At 37.8% G+C, this 25554-nt stretch overlaps 1 protein-coding gene across 15 annotated transcripts in view; it reads left to right on the forward strand.

The window, feature by feature from the left end:
- Window positions 1–22579, forward strand: part of RPS6KA3 (ribosomal protein S6 kinase A3) — a 110733-nt gene extending 88154 nt beyond the window's left edge. For all 15 annotated transcript variants that reach the window (XM_078064477.1, XM_078064475.1, XM_078064476.1 and 12 more), the window contains 9 exons: window positions 1106–1230; window positions 3873–3998; window positions 6497–6586; window positions 8547–8705; window positions 10876–11037; window positions 13973–14049; window positions 14601–14718; window positions 20426–20566; window positions 21204–22579. In XM_078064477.1, the coding sequence (XP_077920603.1) occupies window positions 1106–1230; window positions 3873–3998; window positions 6497–6586; window positions 8547–8705; window positions 10876–11037; window positions 13973–14049; window positions 14601–14718; window positions 20426–20566; window positions 21204–21326 (1121 nt within the window). In that variant the 3' untranslated portion in view covers window positions 21327–22579. The remainder of the gene's footprint in view (window positions 1–1105; window positions 1231–3872; window positions 3999–6496; window positions 6587–8546; window positions 8706–10875; window positions 11038–13972; window positions 14050–14600; window positions 14719–20425; window positions 20567–21203) is intronic.
- The last annotated feature ends 2975 nt before the right edge of the window (window positions 22580–25554 follow it).

The raw sequence follows: 25554 nt of genomic DNA on the forward strand, positions 1-25554 counted from the left end.
CCTTTATAGTATGATTATAAATATTAGTATGCTTAATTGTGTCTTTATATTTATGAATAGCACATTTGTTCTGCTTTTATTGTTTGTTTTTGTAGTGAATATTAATTATATTTTTTAAAGTATTTTTCTATTTTTGTTAATGCCAGTAGATTCCACACAAATAATTTGAGTAACCATACATGTCATGTCATAAAATATATTTTAAGGACTGCATACCATGATTGTCTCAGAAATTACTTTTGTTCCTGGGGCGCCTGGGTGGCTCAGTTGGTTAAGCGGCTGCCTTCGGCTCAGGTCATGATCCTGGGGTCCTGGGATTGAGCCCCATGTCCGGCTCCCTGCTCAGCGGAGAGCCTGCTTCTCCCTCTCCCTCTGCCTGCCACTCTGCCTACTTGTGCTCTCTCTCTGTCTCTCTGTCAAATAAATAAATAAAATCTTTAAAAAAAAAGGATTACTTTTGTTCCTTATATATATAAATGTAGTAATTTTTAACTTGTAGTTTAGATTTCCAGATTCTGATATTATATATTGAGACTACCAGACTAAATCCCTTTCTCCTAAATTATCTGTAGGTGAACCTTGTATCTCCCCCTCACTAGGAGCCATAGCATTGTTAGGTTATCATGTAGGGTTGCACTGTTTAATATGGTAGCCAGTAGTCACGTGTGGTTATTTCAATTTAAATTAATTAAAATTTAAAATTTTGCTTCTCAGTCACACTAACCACATTTCAAATGCCCAGGAGCTGCATGTGGCCAGTGGCTACCATATTGGACAGCACAGATAAAGAAAATTTCCATCACTATAGGAAATTCTATGAGACAGTGCTAATTTAGAATAACATTAGCCTAGTAATTCATTGATTTATTATATTCTTCAATGAGTTAGCTATTTTCTGGGCTCAGAGGAACTAGGATGTTAGAGTTGTGATGCCAATAAGCCATCAGGACAAAGCTGATAGAGTGTTTCACTGAGTTATCCTAGAAGCCCTGGATGCCTAAGAAGTGGAATTCCAGAATAAGTGAGAAAGGTCATACTGTCAACAGTTCTTCCCTTAATTATCTTTCAGAGTATTGCCTTCTTAGTAATGTATTATTCTTTTCAGATTCACCGGGTATTCCACCTAGTGCTAATGCACATCAGCTTTTTCGGGGGTTTAGTTTTGTTGCTATCACCTCGGATGATGAAAGCCAAGCTATGCAGACAGTTGGTGTGCATTCAATTGTGCAGGTGAGTGAATGTATAAATAATTTAAAATTTGAAATGTAAAATATAGTTTACTGTGTGAATAATTAGATTTAACTGCTGATTTTAAGTGGGCAGTTTAAAATAATACATTTTATATCATTGATGTTACTCTTAGGAATTCCTTTCATATGCCTTTAAAAAGATAGGGTGCCTGGGTGGCTCAGTTGGTTAAGCATCCAACTCTTGATTTCAGCTCAGGTCATGATCTCCTGGTCGTGGGATCAGGCCGCTGGCGGGGCTGTGCACTCAGTGCGGAGTCGGCTTGAGATTCTCCCTCTGCCTCCCACCTGCCCCGGCTTGCACACGCCCATGCGTGCTCTTTCTTTCTCTAAAATAAATAAATAATGAATCTTTAAAAAAAAAAAAAAAAAGATCGCATGCACCAGAGTCCTGGATACCTATCTGACTTGAAAGGGGAGGGGCGCCTGGGTGGCTGAGTTGGTTAAGCCTCTGCCTTCGGCTCAGGTCATGATCCTGGGGTCCTGGGATCGAGCCCCACATCAGGCTGCCTATTCAGTGGGGAGTCTGCTTCTTCCTCTCCCTCTGCCCCTCCCCCTGCTTGTGTTCTCCCTCACTCTGCGCTCTCTCTCAAATAAATAAATAAAATCTTTAAAAAAAAAGGGGGGGGAATTCTAAGAGAGTTGAGATGCATATCACCATCTTATCTATACCCTCTCCTATGCCTCATAATGTTTATCTGGCCTAATTTGTTTCACCTGCTGCCTCTGTCAGGTCAGTTATGATGAACTGAGGTCTCCTGGTTCCCTGATGGCTTGGAACAGGGCTCAGCAGACTTATTCTGTAAAGGGCCAGTTAATAAATATTTGAGGCTTTGTAGGCTATATGATCTCCATTACAACTACTCAGCTCTGCCATTGTAGCACAAAAGTAGCCATGGGCTATAGCTAAATAAATGAGCGTGGCTGTGTGCCAATAAAACTTTATTTACAAAAGCTAGTAATGAAACAGATTTGGCCCACAGGCTATATAGTTCACCAACTTCTGCCGTAGAAATGTGTAAGAAATAAAAGTGAACTTCAGTCTTATGTTTTCCAAGTTTTGTGTCCTTGTTCTTTTGGAGCCCCCATTGCTATTTAAAAGAAATGGTTATAGGTACAATCTTAGGGTGTCCCCCACCTCATTATCCCATCTGTGTATCAGAGTTGGAGCACAAGGTAAAAACAACAGAAGCAGGTTTCCAGATGTCTGTGTGTTTGTAACAGGAGACTGAACTAGTAAATGTTATTAGAGGAACACAAGTAGTAAAAACCATTAGATTTATTTCATCCCATCCTAGCATCATGGAAAGGTAAATTTAATAAATCTTCCAAATCATAGAGGGAATAGATATATCTTTTGAAGCACTGATTGTTTTTAGGGCACTAATTAGTGCTTGAATTTGCTTGATGATGAAGTTGCTTTTGCTCTAAAGTTTTTTCCTGAGTTAAGTTGCTTTCCACTTTCTAGAAAACCAATTTAAACACTGGTTTTTAAATAAAGTTCATGATTGAAGTAGTTTGTTCATTTTACTATAGCAAGCATGTGATGTATGGCAAGTTTTTAAGTTATAACTTCTGTACCTAACATAGAAATCACAAACATATATTCTACAGAATTCAAATGTTAACCTATACACAGTTCATAGGCATTGGTGGGGGGGGGGGTCTCCTTTCAATATAGCCAAGGACAGCACAACTTCCCTCAGCCTGCTTATGGAACTACTAATATGCTAGCCATCATCCTACCACGTGTTACTAGTCCTTAACCCTTTAACAGCTTCTCTAGCAGAAGTTGTATTGAAACTTTGACTTGAGGGTGGAAATGGAGGGCATGGCTACTGATAGTCCACAATGATGATAATAGGTATCACCTTCAAATATGTTATTTTTATTTAATCCTCACCATTACACTCTGAGAAAACACATGTTCAGGGTTGCAGTCTGCCAGAGGGGCATCTGAGACAAGAATCCGGTTATTCTAATTCTGAATCCTCCTAAATCTTTTCTTCTATATCAGAGGCTTCAAACTTCTCCCTATTTGCAAAAGTACTTCAAAGGCCTAGCGCCAGTTGGGGAGTGGAATAGGGCTCAGTCGCAGGCAGGGCTTTCAACCCCTTATCAAGTAACTCTGCATTTTCTGTTGTACATACTCAATTTTTTCTTTTTAACATAAGCTTTTTAAAAAGCCTATTTCTTGGGGTGCCTGGGTGGCTCAGTCGTTAAGCGTCTGCCTTCAGCTCAGGTCATGATCCCAGGGTCCTGGGATCAAGCCCCACATCAGGCTCCCTGCTCAGCAGAGAGCCTGCTTCTCCTTCTCCCCCTGCCCCTGCTTGTGTTCCATCTCTTGCTATCTCTCTCTGTCAAATAAATTAATAAAATCTTTTAAAAAAAAACTTCTTAAAAAAAATTAAAAGCCTATTTCTTGCTGTACGTTTTATGGTAGACACCTCTAAAATACATAGTTGTAGAAGAATAAATGCTGTAAAGATTCATTTTTATTTTTGCTTATATTCATTTATATTTATTGTTAACATCAACAATGCATAATGGGTAACATATTCCCCTATTATGAATTGTACCATAGTCATTACAAAACTCTTTGTCAATTTGTAATTGTGTTTGTAGCAGTTGCACAGAAACAGTATTCAGTTTACTGATGGATATGAAGTAAAAGAAGATATTGGAGTTGGCTCCTACTCTGTTTGCAAGAGATGCATACATAAAGCTACAAACATGGAGTTTGCAGTGAAGGTAAATATTTTTAGATTTAAAATACAACTCTGGGGCACCTGAGTGGCTCAGTCAGTTGAGCATCTGACTCCTGATCTCAGCTCAGGTCTTGAACTCAGGGTCATGAGTTCAAACCCCACGTTGAGCACCACGCCCAGCATGGAACCTACTTAAAAAATTTAAAATAAAATATAAAATGCAACTCTAACAGTTATTATTCACATGTGTCAGTACCAGTTAAACTTAAACACTTCTTCTTTGGTAAATGTGCCTTTTGTTTTGTTTTGTTTTTTAAAAAAGGTAAATTTAAATGTTTGCCTAGCAACCCTTAGGGATCTTAATCTGGAACCACGGATTCACCTGTAAACTAAAGGCAAGGTAGCGTACCTCCAGTTTGCTCAAGGCATTAGTAGTTTACACCCGACCTGATTTTTAGTAACATCCTTTTACTCTAAAAAGTCCCCCATTTTGTGGTCTAAATATCAGGGAATTCCTCAAGATTGTATGCCAAATTTTATGTGTTTCCATTTTTCTGGCAAAAATGTTCATACTGTCCTTTACATATAAAAGGATCTATGAACCAATAAAAGTGAACCACTACTGTTATAAAGTTTATTATCATTAGCTGTTTTAATTTCAGCAGGTGTCAAGACAATAAGAATTTTCTAAGCCAAAAACCAAATCACATGGCTCTATGATAAAGTTTGAGTTACAAACCTGTAGTTGTAAGTGAAAAAATACTATATTCAAGTCTCTGCCTTTTCATTTCTTGAGATGGTAGTCACTACTCTCCCAGTACAAGCGATTTAATATCTAAAGCTTTCAACTTATTTTGGACCTTAGAACTGGTCTATAAGTGTGGGTAGCTCATGTTTAGTTAGTAGGAGAGGGGCATTAATTATTATTTCAGTACATCCATCCGTCTATCATCTAATATGATTTCACTGTGTAAAAATAAAAATAAATGTGTTTTATATATGCATAGCAAATATCTGGGAAGACACACACATACACAAAAAAATTGTAATTACTATTCTAAACTTAGATGTAATTGTTTTAAAAATCATCAGTGTCCGGCTTTCTGCCGGACGTAGGATGAACCATAGAAATGCATGTTAATTTGCTCTTCTCCTACTCATTGCTCATAGTGAAATCTGGGGTACATAGGAATTTTCAGATTGCTTACATGAGAGAAGGTGAGTAATGTACATGATGGGCAGTTTAAGGGTGTATCTTCCCTCCATAAACACATCAGAAAAAAAGCAGAAGTGCCCTGAGGCCCCCTTTGAATTACAGAAACCAGAAGCTGTATACCAAAACCTTGAGAATATCTTCAAGCTATTTGTGGATTCTTGTGACTTAAATTTGATTCATAAAACCAATCCCAGCACAACTTCATTCTACTGAAATTACTACAAACCTAAGATCTACAAACACAAGTATGAATGTGACGTAAACTCTGCTCAGATTAACAGATCAAAGAGAATGTTGCTGGGAATAATACCTCCCAGTGTGTTCTAGTTTTCAAAAGACTATTTCCAGATCATATCCCCTGAATTAGGATGTCTATTCCATACACCTTTCATCTTAATCATCCATTTGCCTAATTCCACACTGTCATTTGCATTTGATTACAGTGTACACCTAATGTTTGTATTCCCTGTTCTCCACATACAGAACTGTTTTACAACTAAATCCATTTCAGATAGCAGATTTGGCTCATACTGTGAGTTGCAAGCTCTTTCCTTGACTGCTGGAGCATTTGAATATTTATTGTGTACATTAATTACTAAGTTTTTTAAAATTGAAAATATGAAGGTCACAAAATTTGTTTCAGACTACCCTCTGGACAAAATGAAAGCCAAACTTGTCCTTTTAAAAATATAATATTACTTTAACAGATTAAAACATTAAGAGGTGTATTTTTAAGAAGCAGCTGACATAAAAGGGTTGGAAAGCTACATTAGTATTTTAAAGGGCTTTATTATAATAATTAAACTTAACTCTAGCCAAGTAAAATTCTAGGTGTGGTTTTCTGCTTAGCTTTCTGCCTAGCTTCAAAAATAAGCTTGTTCTACTTAGCTGTGAATTAATTTTTTATAAGTAGCTTACAACTAATTGGTTATTCCATTGAAGACTTTTATTAAAGGAAGTAAAGTTAATTCAATAAACAGATGTTAGTGGTGGTATTACAGATACATCTTGTTCTTAATTATCTGTATTGATAGGGGTTAGAAGTTGACTGAGTTTCCAAGGTTTTAAGACATTCAAGGATGGAAGAAAGATATGTTCTTGGTACCTTTTCTTGAGGCTTTTGAGTGTTTAGAAAGTCCTAAACTTAGACTGGCTTTCAAATTTTGATTAGACAGTCTGGCCAGGAACTTGAATAAAACTGGTTGATAAATGGCTCATATGTCCAGTATTTATGTAAGATAATACCTAAAGTCTGTAGCTGTAAATTCTTAAGGTTTGTGACCTTAATAGTTCATGAGATTTTATGATAAATATTTGCCTTTTAGATTATTGATAAAAGCAAGAGAGACCCAACAGAAGAAATTGAAATTCTTCTTCGTTATGGACAGCATCCAAACATCATTACTCTAAAGGACGTAAGTAGTAGATTCTTGAACTCTGATCATTTGAATCAGTTGTCCAGCTCACATTTGGAATGTTTTCAAATATCATGTGGTAGACAAAGAACTTAATAAGAGTAAGTTTTTAAAAAATTGACTTAAGGACAACATATATAGCATAATTTCAGTTATAAAGAAAAACCTGTTGATATAGTTAATTTTTATACTTTTGCTTTAAGAAGAAAAGTGTAGCTGACATTATTGCTTTTGATATCTTTGTTGGAACATGTGTGTACTAATTAGTATTGGGGATTGACTAGTCTCATGCTTCATGGTTCCACAGTACTGCCAGAGAGAGCAAACACTCGCATGGAACCACGTTACCCCTCAGCCTACATTTCCTACCCCCTCTCACCTCCAGTCCTTACCTTCCTCTGTCCGCACTGGTTTTCACACTTCCTCTCCACCCCGTGCTCCAACCATGCTCCACTATGTGCTCATCTTTAAACTTTCCTCCTTTTCTCATGCCATTCTATCTTTGAATTTATGGTTTCCTCAATTAATACTACCACTTCCCTTCTTTGCCTGGCTAACTACTGTGCATCTAAAACTTTGCTAAAACATTACTTCCTCCAGGAAGCCTGTCCTGCGCATCACCGCACCCCAGACAAGTAAAGTATCCTCTCCTTGCTACCTCTGTTTTTTTTATCATAACAGAGCTGTTGCCAAAGGGTGTGAACTCCCCAGACAGCATTAAATCTTCTCTTGCTGATGGTGCTCACAGAGCCTCAAAGACTGTATCTGGGTTGTAGACCTGATATGTCCTGTGGCCAACTAAGCCACAGGACTTCTAAGGTGCCTTTCGCCTTTCACCTCTGAGATTTCGTGAATTCCAAAGTTTACTCTCCCTTCTTCATAACCAAAACTCCTAATTTCCTCAGATTAATTTATCCCTGCTCATTGTTAGAAGGAGAATGTTAGCTTAGTGCCATTAAATGTGAAGCTGTGTAACTTAAATGACTCCTTGATATAATCTCCAAGAATCCAACTAAGTAAATCAAAAAGGAGGTATGGAAAATATTTTCTCTCATCCTTGCCTTATAAACTCCCTAAGCTGTCACTGTTTTTCACATCTTTCCTCCTTCCTTCATTTCAAATTCCAAAGTCTCTAAAATTTTCCCTACTTTTATTACAGTATCTCCAACATTTTTTTAACTCTTGTTTTTATGTCTGTTTCTCTCTACTAGAATAAAAACATCAAGGACGGGTACCTTGTTTTCTCCATTTTGGGGGCCCTAGTACATGGTACCTCTTATGGAACTAAATAAAAAGTGTATAGTAGCCCTGTGGTGAGGGGGAATAAAAGGAACTGAAGTTTAATAAAGGGGTTATTTCAGTTCGGGATTGCCTGGAGTACAAATCCAAAATTACAATGAGCTTTCTATTTCTACATTAGGAGTAAACTGGCATGCTTCTGTGGGGTTAGATGGAATTTCTTTTTGCTACTTAATCTTCCTACTTAATTCTTGCCACAACTTGTCTTTCAGTTTAATCAAAACCAGGATAATTCATTGTACTGCGTATGTAAATACAGTTCTGCAATTGTAGAAGTTCCAGGAAAATTACAGGCATGTGTCTTTATACCAGTCCCTGCTGTCATTGGTAGATAGAAAGATCAAGAGAAACAAACCCTGAGAGCAAAAGTTCAGTGCCCCTTGATATACGCTGCCCATAGTTACTTTGATTGCCATGACTTATGTTTCATAGAAGGAAATTACAGTTTATTTTTCTGACATTCAATCTAATCAATTTGTATTTTAATATTCTTATATGTATAAAATGGTTTGCAGATTTTATACTCTCTATTGGCTGTGATAAGTAAAATTTTCCTTGACTATAAAATGAGTTTTTATTTTCTCTTGAATATGCTAAACTTTGTTCTGAGTACATATAAAGCTTCAAATAATTTTTTACATTTTGATGTTTAATTTTACAGGTATATGATGATGGAAAATATGTGTATGTAGTGACAGAACTTATGAAAGGGGGTGAATTGCTGGATAAAATTCTTAGACAGAAATTTTTCTCTGAAAGAGAGGCCAGTGCTGTCCTGTTTACTATAACCAAAACTGTTGAATATCTTCATGCACAAGGGGTAAGTCTTTTTAACATTTTATATATACATACACACACACACGCACACACACATATGTATACATACACACACATACCTTTACTTTTTTTTTTACCTTTTTTTCCTTAATGTTTAAACTAAAATTACAAAGGTAGAAGTTACTTTATGCATTAATGGAAAATAACTGTTATTAGCTTATTCTGCTGTTCTTCCTCTATGTAAACTTCTCCCACCGAGCTTGAAGTGATACTTTGAAATCCTAACTTGTTTATATTAAATTCTTATGCTTCCCAAGAAAAAGTAAGTGAGGTCTTCTGACCTGGAAGACCTATCACCTTTTTTGCTAGGCCACTCTGTACTCTTGAGAACTGGGTCCATTGCAAGTTTAGAAGCAGAACCAGAGAGGGGCGCCTGGGTGGCTCAGTCGTTAAGCGTCTGTCTTCAGCTCAGGTCATGATCCCAGGGCCCTGGGATCGAGTCCCACATCGGGCTCCCTGCTCTGCGGGAAGCCTGCTTCTCCCTCTCCCACTTCCCCTGCTTGTGTTCCCTCTCTCTGTGTGTCTCTCTCTGTCAAATAAATAAATAAAATATTTTTTAAAAAATAAAATAAAAAATAAAATGAGGGGCGCCTGAGTGGCTCAGTCGTTAAGCGTCTGCCTTCAGCTCAGGTCATGATCCCGGGGTCCTGGGATCGAGCCCCACATCGGGCTCCCTGCTCCGCAGGAAGCCTGCTTCTCCCTCTCCCACTCCCCCTCCTTGTGTTCCCTCTCTCGCTGTGTCTCTCTCTGTCAAATAAATAAATAAAATCTTTTAAAAATAAATAAATAAAAGGAAATTAAGAGCTTACTTCTTTTTTTTTTTTTTTTTTTTTTTAAAGATTTTATTTATTTATTTGACAGAGAGAGACACAGCGAGAGAGAGAACACAAGCAGGGGGAGTGGGAGAGGGAGAAGCAGGCTTCCCGCTGAGCAGGGAGCCCGATGCGGGGCTCGATCCCAGGACCCTGGGATCATGACCTGAGCTGAAGGCAGACGCTTAACGACTGAGCCACCCAGGCGCCCCTAAGAGCTTACTTCTTAAGGGGTTTATTTTCAATACATTATTCTCATTTTGTCTTTGCTCATAGAAGCTAACAAGTGCAATGTGTTAATTTCATCCTAGAGCATCTTGACTTCTAGCTGGTCAAGATTCGCCTAGTACACTAGCTCAAAATTAGTGGGACTCTGTATTCACTGAAGAATTGATGACTTTGCAGTCATCTGAGTCTTCTCTGTTCTTTTCCTATTGCCTCAGCAGTAATTAGTATTCAGATGGTCTGGAGAAGTAATGTTCTCAATGTTAGGAACTAAAACTGAGACGATTGATTACACTCTAGACTCAGAATTTCACGGTAGAAGAAACATATAAGTCTAATAAGGAATGTCAGAAGGCTTATGTACGAGAACTATTCAAGTAGGTAACTAAAGGGGGAAAATAATACAAAACTCTAAAGGAAACGATATCTTTTTGTATGTATGACATTGTCACTTAGATATCAAATAGGCAATACTTAAAGTCTGGATTTTTTTTTTTTTTCCTTTTTTACTCCTGAACCCCATGCCTATTCCATTGAGCCTGTGGGCATATGTTTATTGTATACATCCATCATACATGCTGTTCCCTCTACTTAGAATGACCATCCCCCACTGTTCTGGCTTGTTCATTCTGTTCTTCAGGTCTTGGATCAGATGTTACCTCCTATAGAGACCCATCTCTCACCTGTTTATTCTCTGCCTCCCCCACTACTGTGTAAGCTCCTAGCATGGAAAGGCAAAGATCTTATGGGTCTTGTTGAGCATAGTATCTAGAGCTCCTTATATAATACCCTGACACATGATAGGCATTCAGTAAATATTTGTTGAATGAATGAATAACCTAGAGACAGATATTATTGCTATTTGCATTTTACCTTAACCCACTTACTCAACTGGACAAAGAGGAGGGATGTACATACTATTTTTTCTTCCTTCTCTCCTTGCCCCAGTTCTGTGTTAGAGAGTTATACTTACATTATCAGCATTTTAAAATGAGATAATTTAAAGGTCAACACTCATCGTCTTGTTAAGTACGTTGCTTGACAGTTTGTGAATAAAGAGTTTTCCGTAATTGAAATGTATTGTTAATGTACCTCTTCAATTTGTATTTCAATTAGGTGGTTCACAGAGACTTGAAACCTAGCAACATTCTTTATGTGGATGAATCTGGCAATCCAGAATCTATTCGAATTTGTGATTTTGGCTTTGCCAAACAGCTAAGAGCAGAAAATGGTCTTCTCATGACTCCTTGTTATACTGCAAATTTTGTTGCACCGGAGGTAATTGTGAAATTGTTTGCTTCCAGTATTTCAGTATATTTAAAAATTCATTTGCTGTGTTTAATATAGAATAGTTAATAGTTTTTCCATTGAAGACTTACTGAACAAATAATTAAAATAAAATGTCAGCCCTTTTTCTTCTGATGGTAATTCATCCTGTCCTCAGCCCCCTACTACTTAGTCCACTACAGTCCTTTTGTTGCTCTACCTTCTGTCTTTCTACATAATCACACATCTGTAGCGGTCTGCTATCACTGACACTTTTGTGCTGTGAGCACATGGAATTAAATGGAAACTAGTTTATTCTCATCCTTTCCTAATATCCTTCTAATTTCCTGGTTTTGTCACCATCTTCCTGTATTTCTGAGGCTAAAGCATCATGGTCTCTTCTTGTCTTTAGCTACGTAACTAGGTATCATCTCTGTTATCTCCTGAAACCGGTTTGAGGTTCTTCTTTTCACAGAACTGCCATCCTAGCCCCTGCTTCCTTCACCACAGCCCAAATGACTGCCACAGCCTGGCTGCACCCTGCTCCCTCTCTGGTTCTGTGATCCTTCCACAGAAGAGCCATCGACTTACTGAAGTCTTAAAGCACTGCTGTGATTAAGTTGCTTCTTTTCCTAAGAAATTTTGGTTCCCCATTGTAGCAAATCTAAAGTCCACTGTTTTGCCTTCAAGATTTCTTGCCTTTTTATTATCACTATGTTAAAAAAAATGTAACTGTGAACTATGTAATAAATAATAGTTAACCCTAATATCAAGCTTCTGTGCCAGTCACATGTATTAGCTGATTTCATCCTCACAAATAGAGTTTACATATAATAATTTTTTCTCTTATAACTATGTGAAGTGAGACCTTTTACTCTTTGAGTTTTACAGGAAACCAGGTGCACAGTGAGAGGTTATGTAATTTGAGGTCAGATTGAGATTTGAGCCCAGGTAATATGGCTGCAAAGTCTATGCTTTTACCGTTAGATATTTCACCAAAAAATGATAACAGTTGGTAATGCTAGGACAATTGGATTGTAGAGCTGGATTTCCCCCCTCTATTTTCCAAACTTTTTGTAATTTTGTTACTTTTGAGGTATAAAATAATACTTTTAAAAAGACTACTTGCACCTGTTCTCCTGGTGGGACTAGAACTAATGAGGGACAGACTTTTTGCTTGTTTGTCCATATAGCCACAGCTTCTCACACATATTGGTGTCCAAGCATGGTCACTTCATCTAGCCATCTCATTTTTCCTCTTTCCTGCTTCAGACAAGCAATCTGCTTCTGGAAATCGCCAGGTAGCTGTTTTGCCTTGGCATGTTGGAATGTTTTTTGCTTCAAAACCTAATGTTTTTTGTTTCAAATGTTTTTTGCTTCAAAACCTTTTTTGCTTCAAAGCCTCTAAATTCATATTCTTCAGGAAATCTTCCGTGATTAAACTATCCTTAGACTTGACCTTTTAACTCTTTGTCTCAGATTCACCACTTAGTCGTTCAAGTTAAAACTTGGAAGTCCTCCTGAAATCCTCCTCCATCATTTCTCTACATCCGGTCAGTCACCAAACCCTTTCCATTCTGATTCCTGAATATTTTAGACCCCTTTTCCCTTATCCCATACATCCCAGCTCTACTAAGTCCTTCCTATTTTATCATTACATCTTTTTCTCTCCATGTCCTGCCTTAGTGTGGTTCCTCATAGCCTTTCACTTAGTTTGCTACAAGTTGCCTCCTATCAGATGGCCTTGTTTGCAGTCTGTCTTCTTGCCAGCATTTCCTCTATACCTTGAGTTATCCTTTTGGTATACCCATCTACTTATTTTATTTCCCTGTTTAATGCTTCAATGACCACAGATTGCCTACAGGAAAAATCCTTAAGATATTTATAAAAGCCCTTCTTTGTTCTCTCTGGTATCCCTTACCTGGACATCTGGCCACACTGAATCCTTGCCTGTCCTTAAGCATGCTCTGCTCTCTTGCCTCTGTTCTTGGAGTGTCCTCTACTCTCCTCCACCTCCTCCCTTTGCCTCCTGAATTCTTACTTATACGCCCAGTACAAGCAGGCTGCCCCGTAGCCTTCCTTCTCTCTCCATATCAAGAATGAATTGTTTTGGGACACCTGGATGGCTCAGTCGGTTAAGTGTCTAACTGTTGACTTCGGCTCAGGTCATTATCTCAGGGTCATAGGATTGAGTCCCATGTCAGGCTCCATGCTCAGCGGGGAGTCTTCTCGAGATTCTCTCTCCCTCTCCCCCTCCCCCCACTCACTCTTGCTCTCGCTCTCCCTTTCTAAAATAAATAAATCTTTAAAAACAAAAATGAATGAATTGTTTCCTCATCTTTATACCTATACCACTTTAGGCATAATTTTGTTATAATATGTTGCTTTATTAACTATATGTTTATTTCCCCTGCCATAGTCTTAATTTTCTTAAGGAAACAAGAGTGTTTTGTATTTATCACTGTTCATGCCTGATAATACTTGGTGATTACTAAATGCTCAAGTGAATCATATTTTATATATGTAAAAGTGTAATTTTTCATTATATTGTTTGTACTTTTATGTGTTCCTAAAACTAGTGTTTTATGTAACCACTTCTGCAGCCTCATACAAAATGAATATAAATTCATTTAAATAAGAAACTTAGAGGGAAGCAGTGGGGGGAGAAAAAGAAACTTACCTTCATTTTATTTTATAGTCCTCTGTCTGCCATGGCATCACTCAATAAATGCTAATTCAAATACCAAAATCAAATTTATATATATATATATATATATGAATTATGAGTTGTAGAATGTTATAAAATAGGATTAATATATTGCCTTGTTTGTTAACCATGTTCTTTTGAGGTTTTTCTTAAATACATTGATTTAGAAGATAGTACATTTCACAGCCTATTCAAATCTCTAAACAGTAGTATGTTAATACTAATTTTTACTTTTTCTAGGTTTTAAAACGACAAGGCTATGATGCTGCTTGTGATATATGGAGTCTTGGTGTCCTCCTCTATACAATGCTTACTGGGTGAGTGGACCATATGTTGTAAGCATTTATTCATCAGTATTTTTTTCTATCTTTTTTAATCTCTGTGTTGTAATGTCTTTCTTTTCATGTTTTCTCATGTTATCTAATAATGTAGTCCTGTGTGTGTATCTCTCTGTGTGTGTATATATATATATATATATATACACCACATTTATAACTGTATCATTACTGATTTTCTTTAATGTACCATTTGTTAATGTCTTAAGGTCTTAACTTGATTTTTTCCATATCTCTTTTGTACTCTTACGTTGTAAACATACACTGTTTTTAAATATTCTATTCTTATGTGTCATATCTTAAAATATTTATAGTATCATATATTAAGTCTAATTAATATTTCATAGCTTATACCTTGACCTGGTGCTTAATGGAGCTTCATGATGTTGATATTTTTCACTTTAGGAGATTTCAGTAAAGTATTACATTAATTTAATTACCCGGAGTACTCTTGAACACTGCAAATAAATGTGAAGATTACCAACCAAAAAAGAAATTTTATTCATTAACATTTTAATTTCATTATAAATTAGTTACACTCCATTTGCAAATGGCCCTGATGATACACCAGAGGAAATATTGGCACGGATAGGCAGCGGAAAATTCTCACTCAGTGGTGGTTACTGGAATTCTGTTTCAGACACAGCAAAGGTAAGTATGGCTTCCTATTATAAGCTTTTGAGAAAATAATTTTTCATAATCCCTGGTGAGAAAAAAATAATAGTTACAAACTTTTGTTTATAAAGTATTACTTTGAAGTGATGTTACCAAATAACTTGAACTCAAAAATGGACCAATTATTTAGTTTCCCAGAAGGTATTGGTTTGGCTTTATTACCTATACATCTAAAACTACTTACTCACAAACATGATGAATAATAATGGTGGTATAAGAGACTCTTAACGAGAGAGAACAAACTCAGGGTTGATGGAGGGATGGGTGGGGGATGGGCTAGATGGGTGATGGGTGTTAAGGATGGCATTTGTTGTGAGGAGCACTGGATGTTATATGTAAGTGATGAACCACTAAATTCTGCTCCTGAAACCAATATTACACTATATGTTAACTAACTAGAATTTAAATAAAAATTTGGAAGAAAAAATATATAAATCTGTTAACCATAATAATAATAATGGTGGTAATCTTCATGATTTGTGTGTTCTGTGCCTCACACTGCACCTCACCTAAATCATCCCATCTAATCCTCTTCCAGGGGCGCCTGGGTGGCTCAGTTGTTAAGCGTCTGCCTTCGGCTCGGGTCATGATCCCGGGGTCCAGGGATCGAGCCCCACATCGGGCTCCCTGCTCAGTGGGAAGCCTGCTTCTCCCTCTCCCACTCCCCCTGCTTGTGTTTCCTCTCTCGCTGTCGCTCTCTCTCTCTCTGTCAAATAAATAATAAATTTTTAAAAATTTAAAAAAAAGATTTAATCCTCTTCCAAACCCTGTAAAATAGGTGGTAGTATCCCCATTTCACAGAAGGAAACCAAGGACAGAATTTTTGTGTGAATTTGTCCATGGTTACATGCAGGGAGCATGTGGGTGCTTCAAACCTAGCAGTTGGTTCCAAAGCCCTTATTCCCTAGAATAACTGCACCATGTTCTATTTTTGGTCCATATTATGTAGAAAAGGGTCTTATCTTTTTCACAGTAAATGGTAGTATAGTTTTATAGTGTCTGCTTGAAATCCATTTGAAAAGCCTTTCTCACTGGAAGATCTGCCATCCTCCAGCAGACTTGATTTCCAACTCTGTTCTAGTTTTACTTTATTCATAGAAAATGCTCTTGTAAAAACAAGAGGGAAAATCTTAAAAATTCGAAAAAGAAAAGCAAAGTTTTCCACTTCTGAATAAGGAAAAACATAGAGGAGATAAAGAAGATATATACTGGTAAAAGTGCTTGCTGATTTCTCTTAGAGATGGAAGCCCAAGTTCAGATGATTGCATAAGTAAATAGGGTATGTCAAAAATGTAGGTTGATACTTTTGGCATAGACATGAAGCCTCTGTTAACTAATTTAATGTCTGCATAGATGATATTTGGCTTTGTAACTGATTTAAAATTAAATGTTAGCCTTTCCCCTTTTTTTAACAATATTTCTTAAACCAGATGATTGATTTTTTCTGGGATTTCTTTTTAATCCATGTATTAAGCACTTACAACATGCTTAATATGTGAGGGTCTAGGGATCAAAGATGTGACTGAGATAGAATTCCTGATCTCAGGAAGCTCATAGTCTAGTTGGGACATGGCCAGAAGTATACAGTAGAGTGTCACGTGTGCTGTTACAGTGGTATATTTTCTGTGTTAAAGAAGTTCACAGATGGTGCTCGGTCAGAAAGATTTCCAGGAAAGCTTTCCAGAAGCAGTGAAGGGATTTTCCTGGCAGCTTTAGGGAGCAGAAGGATGTATTCCATCCCAGGCTGAGGGAGCAGCACATGCTCTTTGTGGTCAGGACAGCCTGAAAATGGCAGAATGCCTCCAGGTTGCTGCGCACAGTTTGTTGTGACTAGTACAGGGTACACATGAGAAGGTAGCTGATGAACCCAAATTATAAAAGGCTTTGTAGATTATGCTCAGGATTTCAGGTTTATTCTAGGTATTGGAGAACTGTTGAAAAATATTAAGCATTATAGTGATCAGATTTTCCTTTTTCAAGTTTGTTCTGTAGAGCAGTAATTCTTATCTCTGGAGTCTGCTAGAAATTGTCATGATCAGTTGTGAGACATATTAAGTAATGTCACCATGTAAAGTATGGGAGCTTACCCATTGCCTCCTTTTTAAATAAATTATAGAGATAACCTTAACTTGCTTTAATTTTGATAATTTGGTTCTCATTGACTTGCATTCCAGTATGCTTTTTTGAATGAAAGAGAAAGACAGCTGAGGATGAGATGAAAATAGAGCACAAAAAAATTGGATCTAACTCACAGCCTTTCTTATAAATATCACGTTATTACTGATAACTTTTGCTAATTTGTCGAGTTAAGACTTGAGATTACAAGCATTATATGGTACAGTGAATACCCACAAAATTGGGAGGGAGGGTTCTATCAATCTGATGTGTTGCCTCAAGAGCAAGTGGCATATGTGAATGTCATCAGTCATATGGGCCATATGTGTCATATGTGGCTTTGAGAAGAACAGTACCATCACTACAATTCACTGGGCACTTATGTGCCAAGGACTGTGCTAACACATATACCTATATTATTTCATTCAGTCCTCACTGACCTAATATTAAGGGTAGTTTTATTTGTAAGGTTTTACAATATTTCAGGTCACAAATGATGAAGACCTAAACTAGAGCAGTTGTAGCAGGATTTGAGGCAAATGAAAGAGAAATTTAGGGGGCAAAATAGACTCAGTGGTTAAATGGACATAAGAAGCAAAGGAAGGGCACCTGAGTGGCATAGTTGGTTAAGCGCCCGACTCTTGGTTTCGGCTCAGGTCATGATCTCAGGGCCCACGTTGGGCTCCGTGCTGAGCACAGAGTCTGCTTGAGATTATCTCACTCGCTCTCTCTCTCTCTCTCAAAATAAATAAAGAAATCTTTAAAGAAAAAAGAAGCAAGGGATAAGCAGATAGTAAGCGTGTAGTCCACATTTCCACCTCAGGCAAATAAGTCGGTAGTGGTGTCCTTCACCAAGATGTGGAATACAAAAGAAGTGGTTTTGAGAGGAGTGATGATTACAGATTTGGACATGAAGAATTTGAAATGTGACTGTGAGGGGCGCCTGGGTGGCTCAGTCGTTAAGGGTCTGCCTTCAGCTCAGGTCATGATCCCAGGGTCCTGGGATCGAGCCCCGCATCGGGCTCCCTGCTCTGCGGGGAGCCTGCTTCTCCCTCTGCCACTCCCCCTGCTTGTTTTCCCTCTCTTGCTGTCTCTCTGTCTCTCTGTCAAATAAATAAATAAAATCTTTAAAAAAAAAAAAAGAAAAGAAATGCGACTGTGATATATAATTAAGAGATGTATGTCCATTAGGCAACTGGCTATATGGATGCAGATCTTAGGAGAGAAGTCTTGGGTGGACAGTGGAGTTAGGAGTTGTCATCATCTGTAGTAGCTAAAGCCATGAGCACGAATGAGCTTATCTGAGCAGAGTGATGAGACCTATGGAAGGAATAGCGTTTTGTTATGCCCCTGGGCAGTTTTGCAACCTTTTATATACTTGAAGCACATTTTCCCACTTTAAGAATTTGGAAGGGGAGGGCGCCTGGGTGGCTCAGTTGGTTAAGCGACTGCCTTCGGCTCAGGTCATGATCCCAGGATCCTGGGATCGAGTCCCACATCAGGCTCCCCCTGCTCTGCAGGGAGCCTGCTTCTCTCTCTGCCTCTGCCTGCCACTCCCCCTGCTCGTGCTCTCTCTCTCTCTCTCTCTCTGTCTAATAAATAAATAAAATCTTTAAAAAAAAAAAAAAAAAGAATTTGGAAGGGGAGTTCCTAATTGTTTCACTTTTTATTTCTAATTCTGTTCCGTAGCTTGTTCCTGTTCTTAGTTGTTAATGATAACTAAAAATAAGAAACTGTAAATAATAGCAGAGGAATACTTGGAATAACATCTCCTCAATTCCCAGTACCAGTCAGCGACCAGGTTCTGTTGGTTCTTTCTCTTAAGTACCTCAATACCATCCATATTTCTCCATCTCTTATACTTCCCTGAAGCCATCATCTCTCACGAGTCTCAAATTGGAGTCTTCAGGCTTGCACCCTCCGATCCATTTTCCTCCACACTTAGTGAGTGTAAGCTCTCTAAAGTACAAACCTGACTGTATCACTCCTTTGCTTTGAATAATTTCTTACCTGCATACAAAGTCCAGATTTGCTAATGTAGCTTACCAGGGCCTTCATGGTCTGGTCCCTTCTCGCCTTTCCCACTTATCTGCTGCCATGTTCTACTTGGCATTTTTTGTTACAGCCTCACTGCACTCCTTTTAGTTCCTTAATTGTGGCATGTTCTCGTCCCTGAAGGCTTTCCTCTAAACACACTCTGCTCTATCTCCCTGAATTGCTCTGTTTCCTCCTCCCCTTCTCTAATCCATCTACTGCTCATCCTTCAGATCTAACATTCCTCTAAAGAAGTCACTTCTAAGCCACCCCATCCTGTTCAGGTCACTGTCTCTTTGTGTTCCTCTAGCTTTCTTTATTCATCCCATCAAAGAACTTATTGTTTGCTTTGTAATTGATTCTTTGTTTCTCCCTCACTGGGCTGAAAGCTTCATGAGGTCAGAGTTCATTTCTATCTTATTCACTGCTAAATACCCAATGCCTAGCAGAATACCTGACCTTTAATAGATACTCAATAGCTATATTTTGAATGAAAAATTAAACAAGTTGTAGATGGCTTTTATAAGTCACAACTGTTGTTATTTTAGAGAGTATAAAACTATCTAGCAATTATATGGATCTATATTCCATGCATAGGAAAGCATTTGGATAGATAGAAAGCATTTTCTTTGGAAGAGTGGGATTCTGGGCGTTCTTCATGTTCTTTTTGCTTCTCTGTATTTCTGATTTTTTTTTTAATAATGCCTGTGCGATGCCCATGAAGTGGAAAAATAAAAATCTGGGGCACCTGGCTGGCTCAGTCGGTGGAGCATGTGACTCTTGATCTTGGGTTTGTGAGTTCAAGCCCCGCGTTGGGCGTGGAGCCTACTTTAAAAAAAAAAAAAGAACTCTAATCTTTTGGAGGGGGCATTTGGAGCTCTCCAATTAAATTCCTATTATTGGGACAGTTATGTTCTGCTTTTCATTATTACCAGCAGCACAAAAAATTACTTAGAAATAAACCTACAAAAGTGTAGAAAAATCAGAATATCTCAGTGAAAAAAGAGCCAAAGTGCTTAAAGATACATAAATATGGTAAATTTACTCTTTGTAATGCACCAAAATTACTGTTACTCAGGGAGGAGAAAACAGAGACTTAGGTTTTTGCCTTTTTTTTTTTTTTTTTCCCGCAAAGAAATTGCCATGTTGGGGGCACCGAGGTGGCTCAGTCAGTTAAGCGTACGACTCTTCATTTCACCTCAGGTCATGATCTCAGAGTCGTGGGATTGAGCCCCATGTCGGGGAGTATACTTGAGATTCTCTCCCTCTCTCTCTCTCTCTCACTGCCTCTCCCCCTGCTCATGCTCACTTGCAGTTCTCTCTCTCTGTCTCTCTCTCTCACTCTCTCTAAAATAAATCTTTAAAAAAAAGGAGAAATTGTCATGTTGACCAAATTGCTTTGAACCTCAAGGTTTGGTACCAGGAAAAAATAGTGTCATAAAAGCTAAGGAAGAATGCTGACCAGTATCAAGTGCTATAGAAAAACAAACAAAAGTTTAAGCTTGTTTTATTATTCTTCTTCTTCCCTTTACAGGACCTGGTGTCAAAGATGCTTCATGTGGATCCTCATCAGAGACTGACTGCTGCCCTTGTGCTCAGACATCCTTGGATCGTCCACTGGGACCAACTGCCACAATACCAACTAAACAGACAGGACGCACCCCATCTAGTCAAGGTGAGCGGCCCCATTCAGGCACTGTTTTCTGCATGTCCTCCAGAACACTGTGAGCCTCCCTCTCCATGCCCGCAGCACCTTTTTCCCTTTCGCTCAGCCGGCATCCATTTCCTCAAGTGAGATTCTCTTACAATGAGCGGTTTAGAAAAGAAAAAGTCAAAGCACGCCAAAATATAATAAAACTAGTTTAAGAATGACTTCTGAATTTATCAATCACGTAGGCCTATGGATTTCCTAACTTTTGTTTATACTTTGCTTTCTTACGCAAAACCCAGAGCAAACTCTGAGGTTGTCGCAGTGGCAAAACAGGTTCCAAAAGAGCATGCTTTGCTGCCTCTCATGTTAAAGCATTGCAAAGAAACAAAAAGTTGAATAGTCCTGAGTAAAGTGAGGCCTGCTTGTTATAAGCCCATCCCTGTCCTTTCTCATCCACAAGTTCAGCCTCCCACGTTTGCCTCTTTAATTTTAGTTAAATCAGAGGGTTTGACCAGTATGGTTATTTTCATTATAAGCCCAGTTAAATGTATATACATTTCATGAAGAAATTATCTAGGGGGAAAAAAGTCTGCATTTCATATTCTGTGTACTTGTGACTAGCCATTGTCATTTGTGTTGTGACCTCTCTTTCTGTTTTCAGGGTGCTATGGCAGCTACATATTCTGCTTTAAACCGTAATCAGTCGCCAGTTTTGGAACCAGTAGGCCGCTCTACTCTTGCTCAGCGGAGAGGTATTAAAAAAATCACCTCCACAGCCCTGTGAAGTGACCTCAGTGAGCTATTTGGTACCATGGTGTAAGCTGATAGCACAAGTTCTGGCGACAGGTAGCACATATCTGAGAGACACCTGCAAGCACACACTGTCCCAGCTGGTACCCATAATGCTGCTGCTCCTGCTGCTGCTCCTGCTTCCGTCTCTTCTCGCTTTAAATGATTGTTAGCAAGTTAGATTTTCCTGGAGCTTCGGGTGAAATGAAAATGGAAACATGATGAAGACATATTCACTGAATCAACAAGAATAATGAACATATGAATACCACCTAAAAATACACTGAATAAAGTACTCTACACCATATAGCATTATTTTTATAGGAAATATTTCATGTCCCTGAAATATTCTTTGTTAGTTATAGGGATGGACAGTTTATGTTAAGCACTTAGCTTAAACAATCCGTTTCTATTAGCACTGTATCCCTTGTGCCATCCAACATTTTGTATGTTTTTGTAAACAGTTCATATACAGTACATTTCTGTACTGCTTTCTTTAATGTATACATGCTTTGTTTAACTTGGAATCTATTATTATTAATCAATTGACTATTAAATCGGGTTAAATAGTTCACCTGGATTAACAGTATTGTTGGACAGCCCTAAAAATGGCCAGATTGTGGAACAGCTGTTGAATGTAATACTTCCAAAATGTATATATCTTTCCCCATGTCTGTTTCACTGGTTCGTTCATTTGTTTGTTTCTTAAAGTCAGGTGCTTTGTCAGACTAACTTAGAGAGCTGTTATGGTAGAGAAAGTTATCACGTGTGTGTGGCATGACATCAAGAGTACACCTATGAAGTTAGTCCATATACGTTGCAACTCCTTAGGGTTCTTTTTTCCTTAATTAAGGAAGTAGTTCTTGCACTTTTGATCTTGAATAGTATCCATACTTAGTATTTGGCATATAATTTGGGATTTTGCCAATATACATCAAAGGCCTTTAAGAGTTATGGTGAAGATATTGGCGAAGGAAAATTTAACAACAGGTCATTCAAGTCCCATTAGATCTTTCATGTTTAAATAGATCAAATTGCAGAATTTAGCGTATGAATAACAGGATACCTGTTCTTGTATACCTGCAAGAAAAGTATGCTTTTTTGGAAAAAAGGTAAATCATAATGAGTTCTATCCCATTACAATGCTCTATATTAAACACTAATTTGAATGTAATAAAGGCCACCAGCCTCTCTATGAAATTGGATTTAAACTTTCTTATTCGAGGGAATAAAACATTCTTGATCAAACAGTATCTGTTCTCACCTGAAATCATAGCTCAAGTAGCCTAAGTGAATGTTCACCATTGAGTGTTTTCTGAATTCCTTCTGATAATTTATAGCCATATAATGCTTCCTTTAACTTCAGAAATGATCAGCTTTCATAGTGGTCACTGGGTCTGCTTAGATTACAGTATTCATTACCTACATCTAATTTGGGTAGTTTCCACAATTCTATTTGATTAAAGAAACTTTTGTATCCATTATTACCTGTATTTTAGTCGAGCTACCTAGTATACATTGATATGTAATATGAAAAACATGAACAAGGAAAAAGTGATTTAACTTAACCTCATCAACAATGTGCCCAACAGATCTCTTAGCCATGTACTGAGCCATTTACATCAGAAGTCTTTTTACCTGCCCGAAGCTTTAAATCTTTCTTTGAGAGTACAAAGCCAAGAAAGCGTACTTTAGTTAAATGTCTTAGAAGCCACTTATTATTCCTTAATTTCTCCTCTATGCAACTAAAGAGAAAGGGAAAATCTATAACATTCATTTTGCTTAAGTGACACAAAATGATTATTGCATAGAAATCAAATGTAAGTTTATCTTCTAAATAAAAAAATGTATAGGAAGAAGGATGCAGAAGATCTAGATGGAGAAAGTTTTATTAAAATTCTTGAGTATATGAATGCTAACTATCAAAAACTGCTTCCCATTGCCTGTAAAGAAAACATTTTTTCTTTCTTTCTCTCTCTCCTCTATTCAGTGTTTCAAACCATGACCATCCCAAATTCTTGTCACTTTTAAAATGTTAATGTAACTCTGAGCAAAAAAAAAAAGACATATTTTCAAATTTTGGACACTGATGCTATTCCATAATTGCTTAGGTGTTTTGTCCATCAGAGTCTTAGAACCAGAAGTAAAGGTGTAAATCCTTATAAATTATCTATATAATTTATTATCTAAATAACTTATCTAATTTAGATAATAAATTATCTAAATAACTCTCATATTGCATGTAAAGTACCTAAGACCCAAAGCAAAGACTAGAATCCTTAACTTCCCATTCAGTTTTTTTCCCTCATAACACCATGCTGCCTTCCCTTCATATTAATACCCAACCAGGAGCAGAGTTGTTCAAAAAAAATACATATTTCTTAGGACAATACTCTACTGGTAGATGAATGGCAAGTTTATTGCTTTCAAAGATACTGCCTTCTTTGCCTACTCCAGCTGCCAATTTTATTGGAGAAAAGCAAGTTGTATGTTCACAAAACTGAAGGCTTTTGTTGCCTAAAATGCAGTTCGTGAGCTTAATTTATTTCATCTGTGGTCCTGGTGTTCCTATTGCCTTTGACTTACGGCAGACAAACTTGGCCAACAATTGTGTAATGCTTGCCCTGGGTTTACCTTTCCATTAATTACTGAGTCCAGCTCCACTGGGCCCTTCACCATTTAGTTCCCCTAGTTACCAGGGCTTCTCCCAGAAGGTTTTAGTTCAGTCTTAAAGATTATTTCAATGTGAAAGAAAGAACTAAACCATCAGGCCACTTTTACAAACCTCCTCTTATCCTATAATCCAAAATAATATCTAGAATGGTAGATTGCATTTAACTTTTCCAAGCACATGCTGAAAAATATGGATTACACTACCACGTGTTTTGTATCTTCCCTTTCAAGTGATGATGTTAAGGTAAGTTTTTGTCCTTTTAATTTTTTATGTAAGTCATTTCAGCTCCTTCTAATTTATAGAGATGTCTTTTTTTCTAAGTACAGTAGACCTTTAACAGATTTAATACGGATTCATTTATTCACAAGCAACCCCAAAAATGCAAAAATGTAATGATTTTGACAAGGCACAGAATCAAGATGCTGCAAGGCTAATGTGTGGGGAAAAGTCACTTAGTGAGTGTCTGGAGGGGGTGTGTGTATGCAGTAGAGATTCACATTTCACATGTGGTAGGCTGCAAAGTATGGGTTTGGATCAACCATTTCCCACCTAATTTTAAGAAGTAGTTGCTTTTGGGGCCAGGGGACATTATCAGAGGTGGGGCTGGCCTGTTTGCTGTTCCCTGCACCCTCAGCCCAGGAAAGATTTGAAGGGGGAGAGGGGTGCAAAGGCTTCATGAGTAAGCAGAATGAATTGGGTTGGAAAGGAACTGGGGTAGGTCCAGCCTGGGATGAGAGCAGAGAAACATTTAAGATTTGGGAGCCTTGGTATAGATGTACTTAATCACCATGGAAGTCAGCAATACATATCTCAACAGGGCTTTGATATTCTCTACTTCCTGGCCTTTATAAATGATGGAAAATTTTTCAGCTTGCTTTACCATATTTTATAGAGAAAATTCTCATGGTGGTATCAAGCATTCATGAGATTTGTGAAGGCATTAGGACAGGTATCTCAGGAATGTAAAGAGTTAGAAAAGGTCTGTTTTCTGTGTTTAAGAAATACGATGGGTTCCATGGTTGACCCTTGGTGCTTAAACCAAGAGGTTCCAATCTAGTCCTAGAGTTCTGTCCCTCTGAAAGGTCCAGCTCCATGTGACTCACACTAGATGTATACATTGAGTTTTATTTAATTCACAGATAAGTTGACTTAACTCAGTATTTATATTTCAGTGAAAATAGTCCTCTTTTCACCTCCAGATTGCTTATATTTTGCTGGTTTCCCCAAGTGACCATTGGTGGAGACCAATTAATGAAGGAATGAAATTTGCTTTCTTGGGACTGTGGTATTCTGCAGAGCTACGCTTAACCACTTTTTCTAGTGAAGAATCTACAGAATGATAATACCTAAATATGGATGGCCAAGAAGAATTTGTATCTACAGTGTGCTTTATGTACTTCTGACACTGCTGTATTTTGTGTGGTCAAGTGACTTGTAACTGGTTCCAATGTGACTGAGTGTTCTCAAAGAATTCTAGTAATTAAGTCGACTTAATTTTCTTAAGCCTTGTATTACTATCAGTCTCACATTTACCACTTTGATTCTAGTC

This window comes from Halichoerus grypus, chromosome X (genome assembly GCF_964656455.1).
Source record: "Halichoerus grypus chromosome X, mHalGry1.hap1.1, whole genome shotgun sequence".
Taxonomy (NCBI): Eukaryota; Metazoa; Chordata; class Mammalia; order Carnivora; family Phocidae; genus Halichoerus; species Halichoerus grypus.